The 26,008-nt window shown below is 37.2% G+C and overlaps 1 protein-coding gene across 10 annotated transcripts in view; it reads right to left on the reverse strand.

The window, feature by feature from the left end:
* The window catches only part of SUPT20H (SPT20 homolog, SAGA complex component), a 29,995-nt gene extending 4,310 nt beyond the window's left edge, over positions 1-25,685 (reverse strand). For 4 of the 10 annotated variants that reach the window (XM_048295119.1, XM_048295118.1, XM_048295116.1 and 1 more), the window contains exons 1-21: positions 25,624-25,685; positions 24,824-24,921; positions 22,811-22,846; positions 21,630-21,688; positions 21,480-21,546; positions 20,035-20,164; positions 19,322-19,425; positions 18,670-18,786; positions 18,480-18,533; positions 18,142-18,281; positions 16,737-16,893; positions 16,594-16,650; positions 14,910-14,981; positions 13,801-13,958; positions 11,564-11,596; positions 9,557-9,668; positions 7,277-7,385; positions 6,869-7,027; positions 4,808-5,120; positions 3,651-3,805; positions 1,357-1,412 (exon numbers count right to left, since the gene is read on the reverse strand). In XM_048295119.1, the coding sequence (XP_048151076.1) occupies positions 1,357-1,412; positions 3,651-3,805; positions 4,808-5,120; positions 6,869-7,027; positions 7,277-7,385; positions 9,557-9,668; positions 11,564-11,596; positions 13,801-13,958; positions 14,910-14,981; positions 16,594-16,650; positions 16,737-16,893; positions 18,142-18,281; positions 18,480-18,533; positions 18,670-18,786; positions 19,322-19,425; positions 20,035-20,164; positions 21,480-21,546; positions 21,630-21,688; positions 22,811-22,846; positions 24,824-24,841 (2,106 nt within the window). In that variant the 5' untranslated portion in view covers positions 24,842-24,921; positions 25,624-25,685. Of the gene's footprint in view, positions 1-1,356; positions 1,413-2,591; positions 2,741-3,650; positions 3,806-4,807; positions 5,121-6,868; positions 7,028-7,276; positions 7,386-9,556; positions 9,669-11,563; positions 11,597-13,800; positions 13,959-14,909; positions 14,982-16,593; positions 16,651-16,736; positions 16,894-18,141; positions 18,282-18,479; positions 18,534-18,669; positions 18,787-19,321; positions 19,426-20,034; positions 20,165-21,479; positions 21,547-21,629; positions 21,689-22,810; positions 22,847-24,823; positions 24,922-25,623 lie in introns of all 10 variants that reach the window. The other 6 variants (XR_007201693.1, XM_048295121.1, XM_048295117.1 and 3 more) reach the window with 6 other exon arrangements.
* Between the last annotated feature and the right edge of the window lie 323 nt (positions 25,686-26,008).

The raw sequence follows: 26,008 nt of genomic DNA on the forward strand, positions 1-26,008 counted from the left end.
AAAACTGTGACAGCTGCTGCTGGAGCAGGTTAAAAATAAGTGAACCACCTGGAAGCTGTTAAAGATTTAAAACAAAAGGCATAATTTAATCAAACTGCTGAGTTTCCCACTGTTCTAGGATGAACACAGTATTGATAGTGATGTATTTCCTAGAGGCTTGGTTTTTGTTTTAAAGTTCCTTTAAAATCAATCAGTTTACAACTGTTGCTGTTTGTGAAAAAGCCTCATGCTCTGAAAACAAACTTCCATGAACTTATAGCAAGATACTTCCATAGAAAAATACATTTTAATTATTTTAATTAAAATGGCAGATACTATACTGATATTTGAAAGGTAAATGCCAGTCTTCAAAAGCACTGTATATAATTTCCACTTTCAAAACATTCCACTGAATTTTAATAGATAGTGAAATGGCCTTGATTCCTCTCCCTTACCCCAGCTTCAGTTGCACTTATTTCAGCCAAATTGTCCTTGGTTTATATGAGTGGCAGAGCTAGCTTGAAAGGATGTCCTTCAACGTGGAATCACTAGAATACAAGCATTTAATTCTACAGAAGAGCTCTAGTCTGACGTAATTACCTCCTGTGCCTGCCCTTTGCCATGTTTCTGGAGTGTGTACAGGAGTGGGAAGAGGAAGTAGCAAAGCTGGTAATAATTTTTTGAAGCATGGTGCAACATATGTGGAACACTGAAGCTGCAATTGTGCACCTGCATCTGGCAGCTGACTTCAAAGTCTGGGAACTCCACCCAGTTCCACAAACAGTCCCTGTTCTGCTTTTAAATGCAACTCTGACATAACAAACAACATCTGCTCATGTTTGTATGTATTTCTTTGCTTAGTGCAAAGAAAGCATTTACAGACCTTCTAAACTCCCTATCTTATGTGAACTTCCATTTCCTAGACCAGAAGCTCTTTAAACCTGTTACTGCAGCTATCTGTGCATGCTGAGCTTGGCTTTCAGGCATTCTGTGTGTAACCTCTGAGTGATTCTACTACACTATTTTGTACATTGTAATGGTAACTTTAGTATAAAGAATGATCTGCAATGAAAGCTTAGGCAAATCTTGAAAGATTCTATTTTAGGATTAATCTTTTGAATCCAAATGTCAGCATCTATTGTTACTGAGAATTATCTGCTTTGTTCTGAGCTAGGAATATAACTTCCACGTGGTATCTCTATGGAAGTAGTCTTTTGTCTTATTCTAAGCCTCTTAAATAAGCAATTACGATTTGCAGTAAATGGTCTGACCAACTGGCTCCAAAGATCTGTGTGGGGCAGCACAGTAAGCAGCACTAAGCAGGTCTCTACAGAAAGGTATGAAATTATTATTATTGTGTCCAAGTATATCAATTACCTGTAGAAGATTTAAGGGCCGAAGATTTGATGTATTTTTCAAACCAAATGGGCTGCCTGTTAAAGAAAACATCTTTTTATTAGTAGTGAGTCTTTACTCAGTTGTATTTGTGCTTTGCAGTACACCTTTTCACTGGGACTATTTCTAAACATTTTGAAGTTGGAAAACTGGCAAGTGTAAATTTCATACTTAATACAATGCTGCATTTTCCATAATGCAGTTCACAGTTATTCAGGCTCAAAGCACAAAAGAGCTGACTAAATGAAAAGAAATCTGTACCACTACTAACCACTACACCCTGTGACCTATAACCTGTTAATGCATTTAAATGAAGGTGATTGTGGAGAACACCACAGCAGTTATTTGTCAGTGATCCTTCTTCCTTTAAAAAGTTTTACTGTTGGTACAGTAAATCCAAAAAAATCCAAGGGCTCAATCAAGCAATACACTCTTATTAACCTTTAACAGGAAACAATCCCACCCCAAATCTGAGCAATGCTCCCCTAAGACAGCAGCTATCAAATAGAAGCCCAGGAGGTCTTGCACAGACCCAGATCAGATCACTACTCTCATCTGTTGTGTGGGTGACAGCACAGCATGTAAAAATCTGTGACACCAAACTGGTAGAGGCTGATGGTGCTTGAAAGGACAGAACTAGACTAAAAGTGATCTTTGTGAATTGAAGAAATGGTCCAAAACTCACTAACATTGAATTAAAAAAAGACAAATGACCAAGTACAAAATTGTAACTAGCTTTGTGTCTATACAGCAAGGAAGGACATGAGAAGTTACAGTAAGTCACAAACATACCCAAATCATCCATATCACAAACTACAGAGCACACAAAAGAAAAGAACCTCTTCACACAGTTTACTTTATAAAATTCACTGTCACAAGATGCCTTAGAGATTCCAAAAATTTAATGGATTCAAAAACCAATTAGATAAATCCACAGACTAGAAATCTAGCACAGGATTTTAAGCACAAAGATCCATGTGGATATTCTTCAGCTGAGAAAGTCTCAAAGCTGTAGATTGCCAGAAGAGGTACAGTTGTAGACAAGGGATGTTTCACTTCACACTTTTGCCTCATCTTATACTCTCTCCTCAGTATCCTCTAATGGCAACTGTCAGAGACAGAATATAGACTGGATGGATTTTTGGCCTAAACCAGTAAAGCCATTCTTACGTTAAGGTAATGCTGTTGCAAAAAATACAGATAAAAAATAGGCAGACCTCATTTGGGGAAATGTTAACAGGAATGTTGTGAAAGAGATGAGATGCATTTATTCTGCTGTGCTCCACAGTGGTAAATCAGCCAAGCTCAGGCTTGTGTCCAGTTTTGGTTATCACATTTTAAGAAGGATGTAAGCAAATTGGACAGTCTAGAAAAGAGTGACAGGATTATGAAAGGTTTGAAAAATACAACCTATCAGAAAGAGAAGACAAATGTGGGACATGACAGCATGTTTGATACTTAGAAGGTAAAGAGAAAGAGTGAACAACTATTTTTCACGTCTGAAAGGTATAGGAGAAAAAAAAATTGCAATTCAGGAGATGCACTGTAATTAGAAGGAAACATTTTGCATGGATAATGAACTACTCCAAAGAGCTACTGAGAAAGATTGGAATCTTCTTTAGTGAAGGTATTTAAAGACAGTTTAGATAAACATTGGTTCAGTATGGCTTAGACAGATTTGACTATCTTAGCAAAAGGGACAGATATCTTGAAGTCTTTTACTCTTCTCTTTCTATAATCATACATTAGATTTTTTTCTTTATTATATGTTCAGAAAAAATAAACTGATATTTAAATTGTGCTTTTAAGATTTATATAGTTGCATTTGAAGGCAATGAGGAACTACTTAACTGTAGTACAAGAATAAAGCAGTACCAGAATAAAATGCCCCATACATTTAAAAAGTGAAGCCTCTTTCTAGAGTTCAGTCATGCCTTTTTTTTTTTTTTTTGGCAAAAAATTCAATTCCATTTTTTTGGCAAATGCAATTCAAAGATTGCATTTGAATTTGAAGTTTCTTTCAAAGTTCTTACTGAGCACACCAAACAATCCAGGTTTTGACTATGTATCCCCAGCCTAGCTCACCAAAAACCATCTTCAAACAATCTCCAACACAGCCTACACCTCGAATACAAAAGCAAGTTTGTTGTTCCTGAGCTCCAGCCATCAAATACACAACCCTCTTCACACAATGGCCACTTCAGTCCATTTTTCTCACAAAATGTTTTTACACTGTCCCTGTCTGAAGGGCAGCTTTTCCACTCAGTCACACTGACCTGCTTGAGAGGCAGACTGCATTGCAGCGGGCAGCGCACTTGGTACCAGACCTCCTGGGGGTAAAATGCCACTCAGATTTATACCTGCAGGGGCTATGGCACCAGTGTTGCACCCCAACATAGAGTTTGAACCACTCATCAGTGACTGTGCTCCACTGTAGAAGAGGAAAGACAACACATCAAACCCAAGTGGCACAAGTAAACCTGAATAACTAAATTTTTGCCCTCTGTCTTATGGCAAGTAAAACAGTTGCTTGGTGTAAATTATGCAATTATGGATAAAGCAGCACTGCAGCTTAAAAAAAATTGTTTTGCCCAGAGCATAACAAATACATTCCATATTATTGGCATATACAGTTTTTTTTCTTCTTTGCTATCAACTGAGGAAGATAAACCACAAGTGGTCCTTTTATTCTAGAAATACTAAAAGGTTTTCAAAATGGTTGTACTATCATAAAAGGAACAGGTTTGCATTCTCTTTTTCCCCTATTAAAAATATCTCTAACTTATCAACAGTGACCAACTGCTGAACACCTTAGCTGCATAAATGTCTGATACCTGCATTGAAGCACACTACGTGTCTTACACTGACCATTGTAATCGTAGAATTTTCCTTAGTCTAAAAAGCAGTTCATGTTATACCATACAATCTATTCTTGACAGCATTTATCATTTTCTTCAAACCACAGAATGAGTTTTAAGGATCAAAGACTGTTTAACCTCAACGCTTTTCTAAGTTGATAGAAACAAATCTGTTCCCATTTTTCATTTAGATTGGTCTCCATATGATATTCTACCTCCTCTCTGGTTAATAAAAAGATGTTCTCAAACTTATAGAGCAAAACTTCAGAAATCACTTAAATTGAGATAAAGCCTGAAGAAATGAACCTATATGACTCCAAAAAGATGAAAGCAATGAAGGCCTTTCTTAATAGATCTTTTCAGTATTCTAATAGTAGGTGACTTCTATTTGAGAAATGCAAATAGTTTCTAGTGGCTCTTCACTTTGTAATTAGATGGTGAATGATCTGTTTTGTACTGCACATCCTGAAAAATATTTACCCTAATGGATGGTGGACAGTCCTGGACCACACCCCCTCCCACCAGCCAACCAACCCCCATGGTAAATTTAGAAACCATCATAACAAAAGACTTACCACACAGAGCCCACTACATTGATGAAGTTAAGTCCTGCAGGGTTTGCCATGACCTGGGTGGAGGTTGTTCCTGTAGTAATGGATGTTACCATGGTGGAAAGAGGAATGGTCATTACAGGCAGTGCCTGGCTCAGAGACATTTGCTGCTGAGCAAACGGGGTTAACAAAGTGGGCTGAGGGGTGAAGCCTGAATCTTGGGGAGTAGGGGTGGCAGAAGGGGTAATAGGAGTTGAGCTCTGAGCATCAGGAGGGTGTGGGGTCGATGAAGGGGTGTTGGTTGGAGTAGGAGTAGATGGTTTAGGAGTTCCAGACCCTGCTCATTGAGAAAAATAAAAAGTGCTAGTTTGTTATAAAAGGCCAATCCTTTTTGTATAATAAGGTTAATGGAATCTTACTTAGCACTGACAATTTCTTCTGTTTTTTAGACTGCAAGTGTTAATTTCTACACGACACAAGTGTTGCAGCACACACTCATTGTTAAGGATGCAGTATATCACAAAGAAAACCCATTTGCCATGCTTCATTCCTTGTGGCATACACCAATTTCTATTTTCCTTTAAGGCTGCCATAATTTATTGTACATAAAGTCGTAATTCCATTCAGGAATACTTAAAATAATTTCTTAGTGACCATTTTAACCTAATTAATGTTTGTCCTAAACTGTTAAACAAATAGTATCCATGTACTGCCTGCACAATAGCATGGTGTTAAAAAGATATGGAAAACAAGAGAGTCAGCAGGAACATGTACTATTTCAACAATCCTGGGGCTGATCTAAATTTCATCAGACAGTCAAACTGCCATTTGCCAAATATTGACCAAATAAAAAGCAATTAATTAATATTTAAGAATCAGAGGATAATACTGCATCTTTAAAATCTACTGTGTAATTCCCTCTGCTTAAATGTAGCACATACAGCTGTATTTGTTGTGGATGCAGTAGGCAAAGTCTATCAATCGAAAAACAAAACAAAACCCCTAAAAAGCTTGAGCTGTTTTTTTTGGTTTTCTTTTTTTTTTTTTAGCTTTCGTGTCCTGCAGAAAGAAAGGAAATAAATATGAATGGTGACCAGAGCCTTAAAGTAACAACTGTGTGCAGCAGATTTACATAATTCATAATACTAACATAAAACCAGACTCAGTATTTTGGAAGAAAACTTTCATAAGTTTCCTTTTTCATCTTGTGCAAAACAAGAAGGCAGAGAAGTTACACCTTTTGAGCTACCCAGATTTTAAATTATTTAATGCAAAAAGCATATTATAATACCATGCAGGATACTGGAATGTGCAGTATACAATTATTCATAAAAAAACTGAGAAGCTGCAGCTATGGTTTTCCTCTTTGTACAGATCTGTTCACGAAATGGCTCAAGACGCATACATGTTTTAGAAAATGTTTATGATCTACAGCTATGATTACAATGATTCTGTCAGTGTTAATGAAAATACTTTAACTAGGATGTCACTTCTGATTGAAATTTGCATTTTAACACCTGAGAATATGGTGCTATCATCAGCAGCATCACCACCACACTTGCAATCAGCAATGATTTGTAAAACAGTGTAGGAGTGTTTTTAAAAAATCATCTTATTGTTTATTGTATCATCACCTTGGGACTGATCAGATTATATACATACATAGATACACAACTGCACCAGCTCCTATAACATTTTAAAAACCAGATGCTTAAATTACGTAAAGGCAAATTGATCTAACATACTGTTTTTACACTGGAGGAAAAAAAAATCTACACTTTGGAATTTTATCTCATCACATCATCTACCAGCCTTTTCATATATGAGGAGATCATGCTAATTGCATAAAATGTATTAAAACGTATACACAGAGGGTGCATACATATATATACAGAAAACGAACACAGTTACAATAAACATAAAATACATACAGTGAACAAGAGACCTGCCTAAAGCTGCACAACTTATACAATTTAGGGTACACTGTACACTTAAAATTCATCATTCCACAGGTTAAGAAGTTTATCTCAGGAAGCATTTATGCAAAAGCCTAAGATTTAATGGAGAATTTAGGTCGTGACTCACTTTGTGAAGAGCTCGCAGGAGACATGGCAGCTGGAGAGAGCATGCTAACTTGATTAAGATCCATAGATTGTTTCCGAGAAAGACCAGGAGGCTTAGAAGGAGGAGGTGGAGTTGGGGATTTTAGATGGCCACTTGACTGTTGTGAACTAAAAATATTACCTGAAAAAGCATAATTAAAATACATTACTATTCTGTGAGTACATGTTAACTTGAATATTAGGATAAAATTTTGTGAACAATATAATCAGAAATTTAAAAAAAAAACAAAAACAAAACACAAAAAAACATGCTCTTCTCACAGATAAGATGCTGGTATTTTTTTATTAGATCTTTACTAAAGGGATATCCTGTCATTTTACAACAGGCAGAACGTGTTAAAATGAGACACTTGAGTCAAAAAATAATTACCTGAAGAGCTACTTCCTGAACTTGAAGGTAATTTGATAGGAGGAGGTCGGTGTTTTACACCTTTCCCCAGTACTGAAGACTGAACAGAGCCTGATACACTTTCTGGCTGCTGGGAGGAAAGAGAAATTAACACTACCAGAGCAATGATAAGAGCTTCCACATAGCTAGCAGAAAAGACAATTCGACTGATTTGTATTAAGGCTTCTCAGAACTACGACAAAATTCCTTTCAGACATTTCAGATGAACTCTCTTTAGATAACGTGTTTACCATCAAGAAGCAGCATGAAAATGCTGGTAAAAATTTAAACTGAGCAAAGAAGTAAGTAAAATAATTAAAGAGTTTCATTTACTCCATAATTCTGAAATTCTTTTAGTAATTTTCACAAATGCAAAAGTGACAAATACACTTGAAGTAACAGAACATTTAGGTTTTAATTGAAAAATTACATAATTTCATTCATTCATTCATTCATATATACCTGCCATTTTCAACCAAGACAGACTTAAAGAACAGGATCAGAATTCTTCATTCTGGGAGCAGGATTTGAAATAAGTTCAGGAAAATCCTGAATGCAGAGAAATCAAGACACATTTCCCCACTGGCTTCAGTGGGACAAGAACTTCATATTTTCAGAGAGAAGATGCAGCCTTTTTGTTTGTTCTTATAACCTAATTATTAGGTTGTCTGAACATAAATCTACTTCAGCTACTCGAGTCTGTAGTTCTCAGTCATTCACAACAGACCCTAAATCCATTATTCCAATAGCTGACACTGTCAAAAGACTCAGCAGTGAAACACATTCACAGTTACAGTCTATGTGTTTTTACCTATAAAGCAGGTATCCATAAATGAAAATAATGTCTACACAAACATACAGTTCACAAAATGCTGAAACTAGGAAATGAGGCTGGCAGTATAGTGAACAGAATATTTCATTACTGGAGTCTCAATCAGATGTGCATGAGCTAAGAAATCAGAGCATTGTGCAGAATCACCCATTTTGGTGAGCTTAGCTTCCACTGATTCTCAGTATTAAGAGACAGTCCCTCTAATTTTCTAATTACTTGCTTATAAAAACGAATCTTTTGAGGAAAATTCTGAGGACTACCTTTCTCTTCTTCTATTAAAATCTGCTTCTTGCTTTCTTGATTTTGAAAATAAAGACCAACGCCCCATTCCAATGATGATTAAATACAGTAACCTGAGTAACTCTGGTCCAGCTTTTGGTGGAGGCTTGGAAAGGCAGGCAAGTTGACTTCCACAAGTACCCTTCCACCCCAATCACTGTATGATTTTAATGTATATACACACACGTGCATGTACATGCCTGTATGTGTGCACTCATACAGAGAAACGTTCATATCCCTTTCTGCAACTGCTGGCCTTGGAACGCTGCTGGTCTGGCTGACACCAGGAACTACCTCTTTCAGAGACACATTGTTGGGAGTTCATAAATAGATATTTAGGGGAAATTTAATTCATAGGAAGGTATTTAGGGTATTTAGGAAATACCCCAGTGGATACAAATCTCATTTACTAGGTGGAGCATAACATACAGCTCACTGCTAAAGCACTGACTCTGACCAAAAAAGGCCAGAAGCAGCAAGTAAAACATAAGGCAATGCCAACAGGCACGAAAATTAGGGAATGCAAGAATTTATACTGGAAATGTAGAAATGCGTGTGCATGTAAACATACACACTTTAAAGTTGTTGGGGCTTGTGTTTTGGAGGTTTTTTTGGTGGTTTTTTTTGTCTGTTTGGGTTTATTTTTTTGCCATTTTTGTTTGAAGGTTTTTTTGCCTTTGTTTTTTTTTTTGGTGTTTTTTTTTTTTTTTAAAGTTTTCCTCCTCAAATTGAAGAGAAAATAATTTGAATTTCTAAAAGGTAAAAGAAGTTCAGCTACTCCATCTGCTTCTGTGTTTACTGACCTGCAAAACAAGACACACAGCTGCATTTTACTATACTGCTCTATGAAAGTTTCATCTGAACAGGGGAAAATGCTAAAACAAAACTTTGGAGCTAACTACATGATACACAGCAAACCCCCCACCCCTCAAAACAGCTAAAAGACAACATTTGAACATTGGAAACATAAATGCTTTCCACTAACTTTTCCAATATACTCACATTGAATGATCATGACCATAACACATTTAAAAATTCATTCAGGATGACATTTTTAGGTTATTTTACTGTTAAATGTGGATAGCAAAAATTATTCTACTAATTCAATAATTAAGGACAAATAAAAGAAATGCGTAACTTGATAAACTCACTTCCATTTCCTTCCCTGGAGAAAGATGACTGACTGATCCACTTGAATTATGAAACATTTTCACAGTACATTTAGCTTCATTTTGCACTAACTCCTGGTACTGGTTCACCACCCTGAAACAAACAATGAGGACATAAAAAGATTAACAACTTTGAACTTCTAAAGTAGATAAGTATAGATTAAACACCTAATTGTGAATGTTATAGTCATATATTTTATATATTATGTGAGCATATCTCTACATAACATAGAGATTCACATATAAAAAACATATTTATACCTCTTTGTATCTTTCTACATTATATTCCTGGGCTCTTAGGTTTATTCCATTTTAACTTTTAATCTCTTATTTCTAATGCAAAGTACAGTGTGAGAAGCACTCTATTGGAAGAATATGGGAAACAATAGACAGAACAGTTCCATTCCCAAAAGCAACTGCAGATCTTTAGGATGTCAGTCAACGGGGATCCCATTCCCCCTTTATTACAGAGGTCCAGAATCTTTTCACAGAAGTGTCTCTTCTGCCTGTGGAACAGCTGACCCTCCTTTAGCTTGAGCTCTATGTCAGGTGAGGAGTCTGAATGCAAGGGCTGAACAATCACTCCTCTGTGAACATTATGACAAACATTTGATAAAGCATCAGGCAAACAAGTTTAAAATACTGTTCTATCAAAATGAATCATACATCTCTACTAATCTGAAACAAGTTGAGGGAATACTGTTTCACAAAGATGAGCAGAATATACAAAGTGACCTTGAAATATCAAGCTGAAGTGCTGTGGTCACTTACACTCTGGCAGACTAGACCTCAGTGAAAACCTGCTGGAATATTTCCATTACCTCACACCTAAATGTGACGAAATACACTTTATTTTGATATAGCCCTGCTTCTGTCATATGCTGTTACCTGACTACTGCAGGCATAAGCAAAGATCCCAACACACACAACAGAGGAAAGGGGGGAGTGTACCTTTTTTAGCAATTAGATTTTAGACTGACTCAAAATTACAATGGAATCAGGGTAGTAAAATGCCATGTACTTGAAAAGGTCATCCTGCCCCCCTCTACTGTTTCTAGTTGTCCTTGTCCCTGAAACCCTGATTCTGACAAAAGGACTTGTGCAACCCAGTGATAAACGTGATCAGGAAATCAATCCCAGTTAAAACTAGGCTCTTGTAACATTGTTTTACTTTTCAGCCAACCAATCCCCCCCCCAGTTCAGCTTACAGAACAAGCAGCAAAAGTATCAGCACAAAGGAGGCAGGAGAGAATATAAGCAAAGAGTTTCTTAATCAAAATTACCTATTTAAAAAAAGAACATTATTACTGGTTTTTGATCAAATAGAAGACTCATTTGCCAGGCACATAAGAGGTGCAGGGGGATAAGAGCTATGGCATGTACATCAGATGGAGGTATCCTATGGGGGCACAAAAACACAACTGGCTCTGACAGAGGTTGCTTTTTAATGGTTCTGTGCTCATATGCACAGGCAATCTAGGGTGATGCATGCTGAAAAACACTTAAAAACCACTTATTTTGCTGCCTCAGATATCCCTGAATTGCTACTCCTACTCATTCTACAACTAAAATATGCTGAAAAACTGTTTTATTACTTGCTTCCCTAGGAAGGCTGAATCAAGACATGCACAGTGCACAAAACTAAGACATATAAATCTTAAATCCTAGATTACACTTCAAATGACAAGTTCAAATGAACCATTTCCATCACTGTTAATTTACCATACCAAATGGCAATGCTCTCAGAGTTCAGGTAGCATGACAAGCTGTACTCACGTATTTGATGTCCTCTATTCTTCCTTGCTTGGTAAATACAGAAACTACACACTATCCTACTTCTTGTTATGATGATTAGTTCCTCTTATTTTTCCTCATTTGTTCTGCATCTGTTTCCACAAACCATAACACTGGCAGCCATAACTGCCAAAAAGGAACAAAGCTTATTATTTGTCATCAATCCAAATAGATGCACAAACTATATTAATTTACCTTTCAGCATCAGTCTTCGAACCAATAAGGAACCTAAAATGTAAAGTACATTTTCAGTCATTACTTGGACTAAAAGAACATATTTTTATTATCACAAGGCTTCAAACAAATGACAGTGCTGTGTTTTTTTCATACCTGCTCAAAATACAAACAATAATGTATCCATTCAATGGACTGGGTATTATTCAGTACTTGAAATACACTTGACTTCCTATCTATATATATCATATATACACACATGATCTAATGTGGTCTCCTTTAATAGTAAATCACCTACAAAGCAAAAGGCAGAATATAGAAATTTTGGATTTTATATATTAAAAAAAATGGGAGTGAGTAACTGCTACAGAATTATTACTGTAAAAAGTACAAAGGAAGAGTTATGTATAAATTAACAACATACCAGTACACTCAGACTGAAATACAAGTGTCCTGAGGAGATGTCAAAAACAGCCTTAGGCATAATATTTTAAGAAACGTTCAGTTTGCATTGTTTGATTTTACTTATGCCAATTGCAATTCCCTGTGATCTTCCAGACCTCCTAAAAAAGTATCTCTCTTTTGTGTAACAGTTATGGCTCGCAAACTTATTACTATGCTTTTTAACTTCACAGAACTTTCTCTTTCTCCAGCTCCAAAAAGAAAAAGCTATTAAAAAACCCTTTTATTTTATTGAACAACAAAAATGCTTACTTCTCCTTTCATTTCATATGGCAGTTTTCTAATGAGGAGTTATCCAAGTTTTGATGAACTTTAATTGTCAGTGTCTTACCAGTTATTTCCAAAACCCTCCAGGCATCTAAAACCTCTCAACTAATTTAATTCTCAGCCTTATTACAGAACTCTAAGCTAGCACTGCTGTTCAGGGAACATCAGTACTAAGTATGTGTGCTGGTTTTGGCTGGGATAGAGTCAATTTTCTCCATAGTAACTGATACAGGGCTGTTTTGGATTTGTGCTGAAACCAGTGTTAGTAATACATAGGTGTTTTAGCAATTCCTAAGCAGTACCTACACAGGCCTTTTCTGTCTCTTATGAGCAAAAGGGCTGGGGTGTACAAGAAGTTGGGAAGTGATGCTGCAAGGACAGCTGACCCCAAATGACTAAAGGAGGGGATATTCCATACCATACGGCATCATGCTCAGCATATAAAGCCAGGGCAAGAAGGAAGAGAGGGGTGAGGGGAGCATTTAGAGAGAAAGCATCTGTCTTTCCAAGTAACCATCAGGTGTGATGGGGCCCTGCCCTCCTGGAGACAGGAAAACACCTATCTGCCCATGGGAAGTGGTGAATGAATTCCTTGTTTTGTTTTGCTTGCATGTGTGGGTTTTCCTTTACCTACTAAACTGTATTTAATCTCAACCCACACGGTTCCTCACTTTTACCCTTGCTATTCCTTCCCCCATCCCACCACGGAGGCAGGGGGAGGAGGGAGTGAGTGCTTGCATGGTGCTTAGTTGCCAGCTGGGGTTAAACCACAACAGTATGGAAACAAATAATAAGTAAATAGCTCAAGTCTAGGGATAAAATATTCTTAATACTTAATACTTTTAAGATTTTCATAAAAATAAGAGAATGATTACATACTAGATGATAAAAGTAACTTTCATTAGCAGAACTAAAAAGTTTGCTCAGTCTCACTGCTCCTTGCCTTACTGAAATTTATGGGCTCTACTCTGCTGCACAGGTTCCTCTACACAAATAATCTGGTACATACAACAAAAAGAGCCAAGAACAGAGAATCTTTGTAGAATCACAGCCAAACCCAGCATATTCCAAACAATTCAAAATTATGAAGCTTCTTAGAAGCTCATGTTTTTCTTCATTTATTTAGTTTAACTGGATCTAAGAGTAAACAGAATATAGTCAAGTCTTATGCTTTCATAGCATCAAGCAAATTTTGAGAACAATTAAAATTCTGAGTATCACCAAAAAAGAGTGCAGCAATAATCTCTTATGGTGTCTCCACAATCTGCATGATTGGATTTGCTGGTAGTCTTATTTTCCCCTCTATGTATCTTTAATGTAAAAGAATGCACCAATTTAACAAGAAAGCACATTTGAAATATGATGGTTGCTTGTACACATTTTGTTTTGGTTTGAGTTTTTTCGTGTTAAAAAATCTTAAATCAGACATCTAGCTCTAGAGTATTTTTATGACTGAAAATGATAAGTAATGTTTGTTTTCCTTCACCTATTGGATCGCAGCATTGTTTAAAAAAGAACATGTAACTTACTGTGATGGAGTTAATAGGTTGTCATTTTCCTCATCACCTTTGAGTGTCTGAATTTTACCATAGTACAAGGGATTGCCAAGAGACTGAAAAATGGTCAGTTTTGTTTTTTGAAGCTGATTACCAACTTCACATTCAAACACATAATCATCCTTCATTTCCTAAAAAGACAGAATGAACTATTAAGTCTTGAACAAGCGTTAGCTGAAACAGTGAGTAAAACAGAGCAGCTCTACATACAATATCGAGTAAGAAACATTGTATAAGTAACTCTGAACATAAGTAACACTCTCTAGGAAGGGGTGCATTATCTAAAATGAAACTGATCCCAGAAGTTATATTAACAGGATGAGAGGAAAAAGAGTTTATTGTCTCTTAAAAATACAAAGATATTGCAAACCCCAAACAATCATGTTAGACATGGAAAGGCAGACTGGGTAAACATATATAGAAACAGTTTTATATGAATTATGAAAATGTGAAAAACGTTCAGAGTAAAATACTGGAGCTGAACATTAAGTTATATGGGAAAGTATTACTTTTTTCCAATATGCAACTACAAAGATATCATGATACATGCTGTTAATAAAGATAGGATCTTGCCTCTGAAATTATAAAAATTAATCAATTATTTATGTCTGATTATATTAAATTACTACTTCTGATCAAATCACATAGTTTGTGCCAAAAATCTTAAGATTCAACTTAAACATTGCAGAAAGAGTTTTTTATAAGAGGCATTTAATATTAATTACTTCCAAAATTTAACATTTTGATTTCAATAAAGCTCTTTTTCATCAGCCTTTGAGTGTCTGAGTAAAGAAAGCAATTTGTTGTGCAAAGTACTGCTCCATGTAAATTATTATCCTTTCTTTCGTACAAGCTGCTAATCCTTGTATTTCTGGAAAATTCGAGGAAATCAGACTGACTACATGCTTGCTTACTGTATAAAATTACAAGTATCTCTGGTAATCTTCCCATGTCTCTGTAACACATGGAAGATTAATTAAATTGGGGGAGGGAAGATTATTCCACATTACATTGATTTTGTTGAAATAAGAGGCATTTTAACTAGAGACAGTGAAGTTTGGCCAAAGGTCTAAACTACTCACGTGTGCTGGCCAGACAGTTGGTTGTGAGTCATCAGACTTGATAGACTTTTCCACTTTGGCATATTTTTCCACCTTAAAGAAAATAGAGAGATCAGAAAAGAAAGAATTCCCTATGTTATGAATTCAGAGAAACTTAACTGAAGAACCTTCGGAACTTTACATTTTTAGCGTTACACCATATTTGCTACGTTAAACTTAACAAAAGAGTGAAACATGGTTTCAGACTACAGATTGAAATCATTGCCTGCAATGTGGAATGGTTAAGTAACTTCACAGTAACAGTAATTCCTAAAGCCTCTGATTATGTCAGGTACAACACAGTTGAAGTGAAAAGAGAGGTTTGTTTGTAAAACTTACACTGTCATTTCATGTGTAATTCACATTTTTGCCAGCCCTATGTCCAAAGCTACAGTCTTGTCTAGTCTACACTTTAAAAAAAATCTCAGAATCTCAGTATACTAGAGAAGACTTGTGGGAAGGGACCTGGGGGTCCTGGTTAGTGGCAAGTCAAATCTGAGTCAGCAGTGCCCTGGCAGCCAGGAGCATGGGAGCCTGGAGCCATGTTCTGGGGTGCATCAGGCACAGCACTGCCAGCTGGGCAAGGGAGGGGATTGTCCCGCTCTGCTCTGCACTGGGGTGGCCTCACCTCGAGTGCTGAGGGCAGTTTTGGGTGCCACAATGTAAGAAAGATATAAAGTTACTAGAGAGTGCTCTAAGGAGGGCCACAAGGCTAGTGAAGGTTGTGGAGGGGAAGCCATATGAGGAAATCACTTGGTCTGCTCAGCCTGGAGGAGACTGAGGGTAGACCTCACTGCAGTTACACCTTCCTCCTGAGGGGAAGAGGAGGGGCGGGCACTGATCTCTTCTCTGTGGTGACCAGTGACAGGAACTGAGGGAATGGCCTGCAGCTGTGTCAGGGGAGGTTTAGGCTGGATATTAGGACAAGGTTCTTCAACCAGAGGGTGGCTGGCAATGGAACAGGCCCCCCCAACCCCCCAGCATCAAGCAGGGCACAGCATCAAGCCTGAGTGCAAGAAGTGTTTGCATAAAACACATGGTATGATTTTGGGGTTGTCCTGTCCTGCAGGACTACGAGTTGGACTTGATGACCCTTTTAGGTCTCTTCCAACTCAGGATATTCTGTCAGTCCCTTCTGTACACTAGTAGTATGTGTTTTAGCAGTGCTAGCAACTAAGAATGTGAATGGGCCTGGGAGAAAAATGCACACAGAGTGAACAAAAGAACTCTCAACCAGAATTCTCTGTATAAAATTTAAAACTTTACAAAAGATTAATGTCCCATAGTATAATACAGCAAAAGAGAGGAATTTCTACCAGGATGAAAAGTGACTAATTTTTAAATAACCTACAGACCTCATTTGTTTTTCTGGCTTTTGTACTCTCAGACAACTTCAAACAGACATGTGCTCATTGAGCCCATGGAAGAACAATACTAACAATTTGTTTGCACTGATTACTTCATCCAAACTATTCTGTTACAATTGCAATACATTACAGTATGGCATAACTTGTGTTTATACCTTATGGTACAGAAAAGTAATTGTAAATGTTAAAGTCACTCCCCTTTTTTAAAAGTCATTCTTTGATACTGGTTACTTCTTAGATACTTATTCATATAATACAATTTCTAATAATTGCTAATTATACATAATTGGTGGTCTTACATCTACTTCAGAAGGAGCAGTCAAGTAGCAAGGGTTCTGTTTCCACATATCCACGCACTGGAAGATGAAAAAGCAGGATTAATATATTAAATACTTTAATTAAATAGTTAAAAGTGTATTACATTACTTTTCAGAACACGTACATTTCCAGCTTTTGAAATTTTGAGGTCATACTGCTGGGCTGCTTTCCTCTCCTTCCTTTTCTGTAAGTAGTCAAGTAGTCTGAGCTGAGGTGGAGTTGAATAGTGAGCTACTTCTTGCTGTCTGTTCAGAGAGGACCTTGAGTACCTTTTGAAGCACCTATGGTGAAATGACACTTAATGTTGTGAAACCATAAACATTAAATTCTCCACTGTCTTGTGTACAAACACAGAAATATGCAGTGCACTGCTACGTACATTGAGACTAGAAAGTTTTTAAATACCAGTTTGAAATAGCTTTTCTGGATTACACTGCACAACCTCAAAACTTGATTATATTCATAAAACATACTTGTATTCTGTTCATCTGTTTCAGCACTAAGAATGGGGTTATTTTTAAAATGCATAATTTAAGTTCATCATCAAAATGAGTAAATAAGAAGTTGCCAAGCTTAAAATATTTGTGTATTGTCATAGATTTCCGTTGCAGCAAAAGATCTCTGTAATACTTAAGTAACTATAAAGTTAAAAAGACAGTAACTACCCTGTAGTCTTTGTTTCATGACAAACTCATAGGTACAGTAATGCCATTCTGTACATTCATTTAAGCACTTTTCCTATTATTTTAATGGAGTATTTGTTGACCACCAAGTCTTAATTTCAAGGATAGCTTGATCAATTTCATTACTTAAATTTTTTTAGAAATTATCACTGGTTTGGCACTAGCACAGTATTTCAATGCAAATCCAGTTTTAAGTATTTCAGTAATTGTGACAGACCATTAATATCTTTCCTTTTTACGGACTGAATGCAACTCTTGTGGCAGAACAAACATGATGAACAAATGTTTCAGGCTTCTGTGGAAATAAAAAAGGGCCCAACCATACACAAAAGTGAAACAATTTCAACATTTTGTACATAGTACATACCACATTATTTTAAATTTTTCCATGATTTTTATATACTTACACTTCTTTTTGGCCCCAACATCAAATAGACAAATAATTCCTTTCATTTGTTCATTCAGGATTAAACTTATACATAACTTTTAACAAATTAGAGACCAATATGCAACAAAATATTTATGTATTTTACATTACTGAGCTGCCATCTGACTTTGCTTACACAAAATCTATGCAAAAAAACCCCCAAATACAAACTGCAAATATAACAGATCATGTTAAGAAAATAAACATACACACTTTCCTTTGATACAAAAATTAGCATACTAAAGCATCTACTAGTAACTGAAATATAATACAATATTGAGCACTTAAAAATATGATATAATTTCTTACTGTTTCTGACACATTCTTATTTAAGCAGGTATTACATAGGAGCAGCTAAATTTTCACATAAAGCATTACTTATATTTTTCTTTGAAAACGTGTTTCGTACTGAAAACTACCGTTTCATGGGGCGAGTGTTCATCTTCTGTTTGTTGTACAGGAGTCTGTTTGTAGTACAGGTCACTGCTATTGAAGGATCAAGACACAAAGGCTCTGCTGTAGCCAAAATAAGTTGGCTCTCAAGTAGGAGTTTGTCCTCCTGTAATATACACAGCTATTAATAAATATGAAAATACGACAACTTTTACACTAGTTAAGTTCCTATATACCTATGCATGTGGATATTATCTTAGAAAAACAGAAAAAAAATGTTAAGCAAACAAAAAATTTTAATAAATTTTATTTTGTTGTGTATTTATAACATCACTGTAAAGTTTTTAAATAACCTCTAACCTACCTGTGTCCATTTGTGGTTGTCACTTGTTATAGAATGCACATCACAAATTAAAGTCTGTGGAAAAAGACATAATGGTAATTAGCTTTCAGCTGAATAACAGGATTTCTTAATATATGTTCAGTAACAATGCATATCCAGTCTAGGAACTACAGTACATAACACTGAGAAATTACTCAAGGCTCTTCTTTACCTGCATTGTAGGTCTCAAAAGAATGTGCTTGCTTTGGTACGTTGGAGATTTCATGTTACCAGACTGCCTATAGTCACGTATTTCTGCTATGACACATCCACAATGGAAAATATTAACCTGGTTGAAAGAAAAACACCAACTTTTGAATAAACAAATATTTACCAATCTGCCCCTGCCTCTACAAAGAAGTTTGTTACAAAACATATAAAATTCAGTGAAACTATGAATAAAACTACTGACTGTGTTTTTCAGACCAATGGTCTTTCCTGTGTACCTAGACATACCAAAAATACAAGCTTCAAATGCAGTGTTTTCATATACCAGCAATGCAGTTGTAAGGAATTCCCATGCCAAATGGGAATTATCCATAATGATAAAGAACAAAGGAAATTTTGCTAGAGCAGAGTTGATGATGTTCCACAGCCCTAATCATAGCAATCTCTCTTTTATCTCCTTCTCTTCAGGAGATATAGATATATATTTTTCCCTATATATCGATAAAGTGTTTACTTGGGGCATTAAATACTACAGTTTCAAATGCATAAGTGTTTTATGTCTTCTGCTTACAATCACCTATGTGAAGCACTCAAAAAAAATCAAGGTCTATCTGGGTACCATACGTAAGTTCTTTTTGAAAACAAAGCTTTCAAACCTGAGATTTTTCCAAAAGATCAACCAAAATAGGTGGTAGTTCCTCTGCATCCAAATATTCAAGCAGCTCTCCTTCCTCATAAGGCAGACGAATGGTCTCAGAATCTGAATTTAAACAAAACACATTACCTTTGTGTTTCAAGTTCAAACATTACCAATGAGAAACCTAAAACTTGCCACAGGAAAAAGCAAGGTTGGCAGAAACCTACCCACACAGACCATTTTTTTGCATAGTATTAATTTCTACATCCATTTCTGCTCCCAGAGCTTTAATTTGCTCTTACTGTGCTGGTTTTTGCTTCCAAGTGACATAGCGTATGCTCTTATTGCACAACAGTACAAATGGCATGAACGTGTCACCAAACTGGAACACAAATGCCTTTAGACAGACCTAGACATGGGAAGCAGTGAAAGAAACAATCCAACAGAAGGAACCTGAAGCGAGATAAACTCGGACATGCAGCTCCAGAAACTAAGGGGAAATAAGAGAATGGAAGGCTATCAAAAAGACTCCTCTCTACAGATTTACACTGTAGATAAACAGCTTAGAGCTTTATGTAGATTTTTAGTTCAAGTACAGTTGTTTGTTCTCCCTGCCCCCATCCACCCCCAGAACTATGTTGGAAGTGAAACAGTTAAATGTAAGCAACAACACATCCTAACAATTTATATAGCATTCTGAGTATTTTTAAAAATTCATGAGAAGAATATTACCTGAACCATTTTTTCCCCTGAGCATCAGTGAATAACCCTCGTTTCCTGGATAGAGGTTCACCACTAAACATGACAACGTCTCCTGCATAACCAGCTTCTCAAGTAAATTCACATTTCGCCTCAGCTTCTGCTTTAAAAGTAAACATTGCTCATGAACATAATACTATGAAATAATTAGCAGAAATAAAAACAATTGCTAGAACATGATTTAGATTAATGACAAATTACACATGAAAACAAGCCCAGTTAAATTTAATTGTACTGTGTTCAACAGAGAGAACATATTATACATTATCACACATCCTTATACACACAGATTTTTGTAAAAAATCCCACTTCTAAATTACAAACCCTAGAACTGGAAGTCCACAGACAACAGTTAATAAGAAAACCCCTATGCTACAATGTTGTAACTCTAGCGTGCACCATTATTTGTACCACTTCTACGAAGATCATCAATCCAGTACAACTTGTTTGATAACAACAACAAAATATTTAGTACTTTCAGACATTCCTAACAGGAGAAGATATTTCTCTCCAGGATTAAAATAATGAACTGGAGCATTTGGAAGCTTTCTTAATTGCATTTTCTTGTCTGTATTTGCTGAAATCTCATCCAGCAGCTGCAGACATTATTCCCTTATTTAACTGTAAAACTACTTTTTTGATGCACATATAGCAGATTTTTATAATTCACTTAGTGTGTTTCAGAGACCACATATACATCCTACAAATTGAAACATTTGAAATCCCCTTACAACTTAAGACAATGAATTCTAAACCTCAGAAAATTTTACAGCTTCTGGTTGGAGGCCACACTTCATCTCTGAATACCAGCTCTGGGTACAACCATTAATTAGGAGTTAACCTGAGTGCTCATTTGTCTTCTCATTCATTTTTACTTCGTTGAAAGCAGCAATACAGCAGATTCCACAGCTTGTTCTTCTTGTTCCACTTGCATTCAGTGTTTAGCAAAGTAATTTGTGCCTTTTACACCGTATATTTAGCATTGATAAGCCTGCTTGAGCCTCTTTGCCAATATTACGAAAAATTTTCACAAAACCTCTTAGTTTACCAGCAGCTGGGGAAATAAATCTGAATTTACAACAAAATTACAGGGTCTAAAAAATTATCCACATTTTTCCCAAGGCAGTCATGCTAAGCAGCTGATTGTGAAACAGTGATAACGACAACAATGCACATGGCATTGACAAGGACCCTGAACTTGAACATAAGTGCCTTTGGTGACGCAGGATTAAGGCAGAATGAACAGGTCACTCAAGCCAGTCTAGGCCTTACTATCCATATTATGTAGTCTTATCTTTAGGTAACTACTACAGTAAGAAGAGTTTATACTTCTTTTAACAAAGAAATTAAAACCAAAGTATTTTCTCAACTTGCCTGTTTAGACAGAAATGAAAAGCTTCTCAGCAATTTCCACCTACCTTTATCTCAGGCTCTTTTTCACATTCTTCAATATATAAATCATAAAGTTTTTGAAATACAGATTTTCTGAAATTAAAAAAACTCAACATGTAACCAAAATTAAATCAAAGAAGTGCTATTAAAAAACTAAATACTGAAACTCTTAGTACCTTCCACTGGATAAATATTTTCTTTTGGGAGGTCTCTGACGGGCACTTTCAATGATATACTAGAAGAGAAAAGTAAACCAAAAAACCAGCATATATTACAAAGGAATTTAATTCTAGTTATCACACAACTTGAGATCACTACCAGACAGCGTTCCATGTATACAGAAAGCAATTAAAAGTTATGGTACATGACTGTTCCAAAAGTGCACTAAACACCATCTGGTTTATGTTACAGTCATCAATAAGAACACAGCTCTACTTAGCTGTCAAACACAGCATTTCATGGCTTTGCATCAGTTCCATGCAAGGTCTTGATTCTACACTCACATCTTGTAATTACAATAGCAACTAACACTACAACACTACTGTACTTAGTTACCACTACTGAAATTAGTGTGGTTAACACGCTAAGGTATAACCAAGTTTATGCATACTGGTTTGACAACATTTACAAATCAAGTACTCTTCAACATGATAATTTCAGGAAGTTCTCACTTTGTCTTTTGCATTTACATTATTTTTCTCTATGGAGCTTTACATTATAAATACAATTCACGTACATTAAACATTTGAATTAAAAAAGAACAAGAGAAATATCATCCTGCAGTAAATGTGATTTATATTCTAACAAAGTTTTTTCAAATCTCTATTGTTTGAAGTATTTTGATTAACAGCTTAGTTCAGAATTTATGTGAAGAGAGGTTCTCCCACAGGAACATGTATTTCCCATAACAGGGTTCAAGGTAACTGTTATACCAGATGTCAGCATGAAAGAACATGAATGTGAAGGCACTTGCCTCTTCATTTTCACTGGGCTACTCCTAAAAACACAAACAGGATTTTACCATATATTTCTGCCAGGTGTCTCTGTAGAGCCCTGCTTATTTCACAACACACAGATTTACCGGTTTAAAAGGGGAAAGCTCAAGTCTATCACTTGCACAGTCTATCACCATTGCACTTGATGTTCTCAGTACAGTAAGTAAGAGAAAAATACATGACAGCAATTTCAGTGAGAATTTCGCAAATTCAGTGTTACATATACAGGTGGTTACATTCGTATATATTTATATAACGTGGTTTTCCACTGCTTTTCAAAAGAAATAAAAAACAGCTGTTGTATTTTTATAACTGTGAGAGCCATATATTATGTGCAAATAAGTAATTTAGCTGCTTCTTACCTCAGCACGATCCAATGCCAGTTCTAAAGCTTGTTGCTGCAAGAATCACAAAGGGATTTTTAGAAATTACATGACTAGTTTAAACATCCTCATACATTAAAAGCACCCCAAAAACTCTACTACTCCTGATAGGAATTTATAATTAGAAGATGGGCTCAAAAATTCTTTGGCACATACTAAACTTAGCAGCTAAAAACTCATGTAACTGCATCGCAAGGCTTGGCTAAACTATGAAGCCTTAGAACAATGAAAGGCAATTAGAATTAAAAGTAGGAATGGAAATTACACCTAATAAAAGCAGTAGCAAATACTAACCAAATTAGTGATGACAAGTAGCAAACCTGACCTCCTTTGTTAAGCTGGTCACTAACTAACAGAAAGAACAGGCCAAAATATCCCTGAACAGACATCCAGGAAGAAAACATTTAACTTTTAGATACTGGTGCCCAAGTATTGGTCAAGTTATTTTTCACAAAATGGAAACAAAGATCTTGTGCTCAGAACATTATTTTGGCATGTAATACAATTTGACAAGTGTTCCTTATGAACATACTGTTAGGTGGCTAGGAAACAAAACCAGCTCCCACTACAGACTTCCTCCAAGGCATGCTAAAAGTCCACCCAACCCTACGAAACACAGCAAAACCTGCAAAAGCTTCTCAATATCCCAGAGCATAGTATACTCAATACCATTTATTTTAATGAATTTAGCTCCCTTGGAATGTCTGTTACTTCAGTTCACCTGCAGTTGATATACCTCTATTTCAAAAAGAGCAAACAGCTTCATAGATCAGAATTATGAGTTCTTGGACTAAAATTTGACAAGTATTTCAAACCAGAATAAACAAGTTTTTAGACAACAGTGTCAAAAAAAAACAAGAAAGTCTTCCTTGGCTCCTAATGTTCCTTCTCTGGCACTCACTTAAGCTTTGACACTTCCTTTGTGTGGGAATAATGTGCAGCTGCTAAATGAACCAGACAATGAAACTGATTTGGGGCAGGGAGGAAAGAGAGAACAATATTAAGAACCAAAGTGTTGTAGGAGAACGCCATAGTCTTGATTCATGTCCAGGTAAGTCCAGAGAAGCAATGCATTAACTTCGGTGGCAGGTGGACAAAGTCCTTAGGAATGTACATATGACAAGCTCTAATATTCAGTAAAGCTTAGGAACATTTGTAATAGGTACCTCTTCCCAAATGTGTGTTTGCCCTCTTTCCTCAGTTTAAACCATCCCTATCAGCTGCTCCTTAAAGCAAACACCTCTACTCAAGCCTCAAGGAACTGAAGACACATGAGCCATCTCCAATCCAAGATAGCAGCAGTTATTACAGAGATAATGTTAGAATATGATGCAGTGAAGAAAACCATACTACACAGCAACAAAAGAACAACAAAGAAATATACAACAAAACCACTCATGTAATGCACCTAAAACAAAATTTCTTACCTGTTCATGAAAATCCCCCCACTTACTTACTGTGCTATTGTGTGGTAGAACCTGCCACGACAGAACATTTAAGTTTTCAAATGTCTAGGTGTTTTTAAGAAAATGTCTAATACTGATGCTTTCTATATAAGTGGATATATCTAGTAGAAACATCTACAGCGCTTATGTCTAATGGGTTACAGCATGATTTCAGATATTCAATTCACTGACTGCTTAGCGTTAGGTAAAAGCCCATGGCAACATTAGCATCTGTGAATACAAGACTACTATGTAGAAGCAGGATTTATATGCACCCAAATTTCTGCCAACACTCCTGACTGAAAAGACACCACTAGCTTGATAAGGCAATTCCTATGCTGCACTGGCCAGTAAGTGTTTAGTAGTATTCACAAACTATGAAAGAAGACACCCCTGAAGAAGGAAATATCAGAATTCAGCAGTGACAAGCAAACTAGGTTTTTTTTAAAGAAAATGTCAAATATTAATGGCATCCTTCTCATCAGCCAGACAGCTAGCAGACTAGAGGAAAAAGATCTGAAAATACATCATCTGAATCTTAACTTACCATTGTAGTTGAAGCCATGTGGCCAAATGGCAAAAGAAGTACTTAAGGAGTTTCATGCAGCAGGCAAAGAATCATATTTGATGGTCAGACTTGGGGTACTGAAAAGAAAAAAAAAATCAAGGAAAAAAAATACCACTGAAAAACTAAATGGGCATTTTATTTAAATACAACATTTTTAGTGGTTAATTGTACTTAAATCTCACTTGCATAGTTTCCTTTCCTCCAAAAGTAGGAGCAAGAGCTCCATTCGCTGCTAGTGCAGAGGTTCAGTCCAATGACTACTACTGCTTTTCACAATCACCTTACAGTGGTTTTATTCAATAGTAAAGCAAAAAGCCTATAAGTGTATATATACACTTTTCTCTACTGCAGCAGTCTACCTAGACTATCCCAAATGTCACATCCTCAGATGCACACAAGGCTAAAACGTTTAATGACAAGCAGAGCGTTTAGCACACCCCATCAGCTTTGTTTTGCTTCTGAGAAGGTGTTATTCCATAGCCAACACCTCCACTAGCGGTGTCTTGTGGCATTGTTTGGTTTAATACTGACTCACAGCAAGCTGTCAATCAGGAAATGAAAATAACTTGCTGCGGCCGCCTCCGCGGAGCCGCCAGGGCAGAGAGCGAGCGGCGCAGCCACCGACGGCAGCGGCCGGCCGGGAAGGGCCGGGCCGGCCCAAGCCAAGGGCGCAGGCCGGGCCCCCCCGTCCCGCCCGGCCCAGCCCCGGCCCCGGCCCCGTGCCCGCCGCCCCCTCCCCGGCTGGTGCGGGGCTCCCCGTGCCCGCCGAGCGCCGGTACCTGGCGGCCTCTCCCGCGGAGCCCCCGGCACAGCGGCCCCGCCGCCCGCCCGCGCATCCGCCCCCGCCGCGGCGCCCCGGCCGCTTCCGCCCGGCCGCTTCCGAGCCGCGGCCGGAAGGGGCGGGCAGGTCGCCGTGGAGACCGCGAGGGGCGGGGCAGCACCGGGAGCGGCCGCGGCGCCGCTGAGGAGGCGGGAGGGTGCGTGCCTGAGGGACGCGGGTGGCGGCCGAGGAGTTCGGAGGGTTTGGTGGTAGTAAAGAGCGCTGCAAGCCAAAGGTTCAATGCCCGTGTGAAGGTCAGGATAGGCTTCTGTGTGTGTCAGGGTTGCTGTGAGGATATTTGAAGGGTTTTGGTATGTCCATCTACTGGCCCTGCACGGGACCGT

Source organism: Corvus hawaiiensis, chromosome 2 (assembly GCF_020740725.1).
Source record: "Corvus hawaiiensis isolate bCorHaw1 chromosome 2, bCorHaw1.pri.cur, whole genome shotgun sequence".
Taxonomy (NCBI): domain Eukaryota; kingdom Metazoa; phylum Chordata; class Aves; order Passeriformes; family Corvidae; genus Corvus; species Corvus hawaiiensis.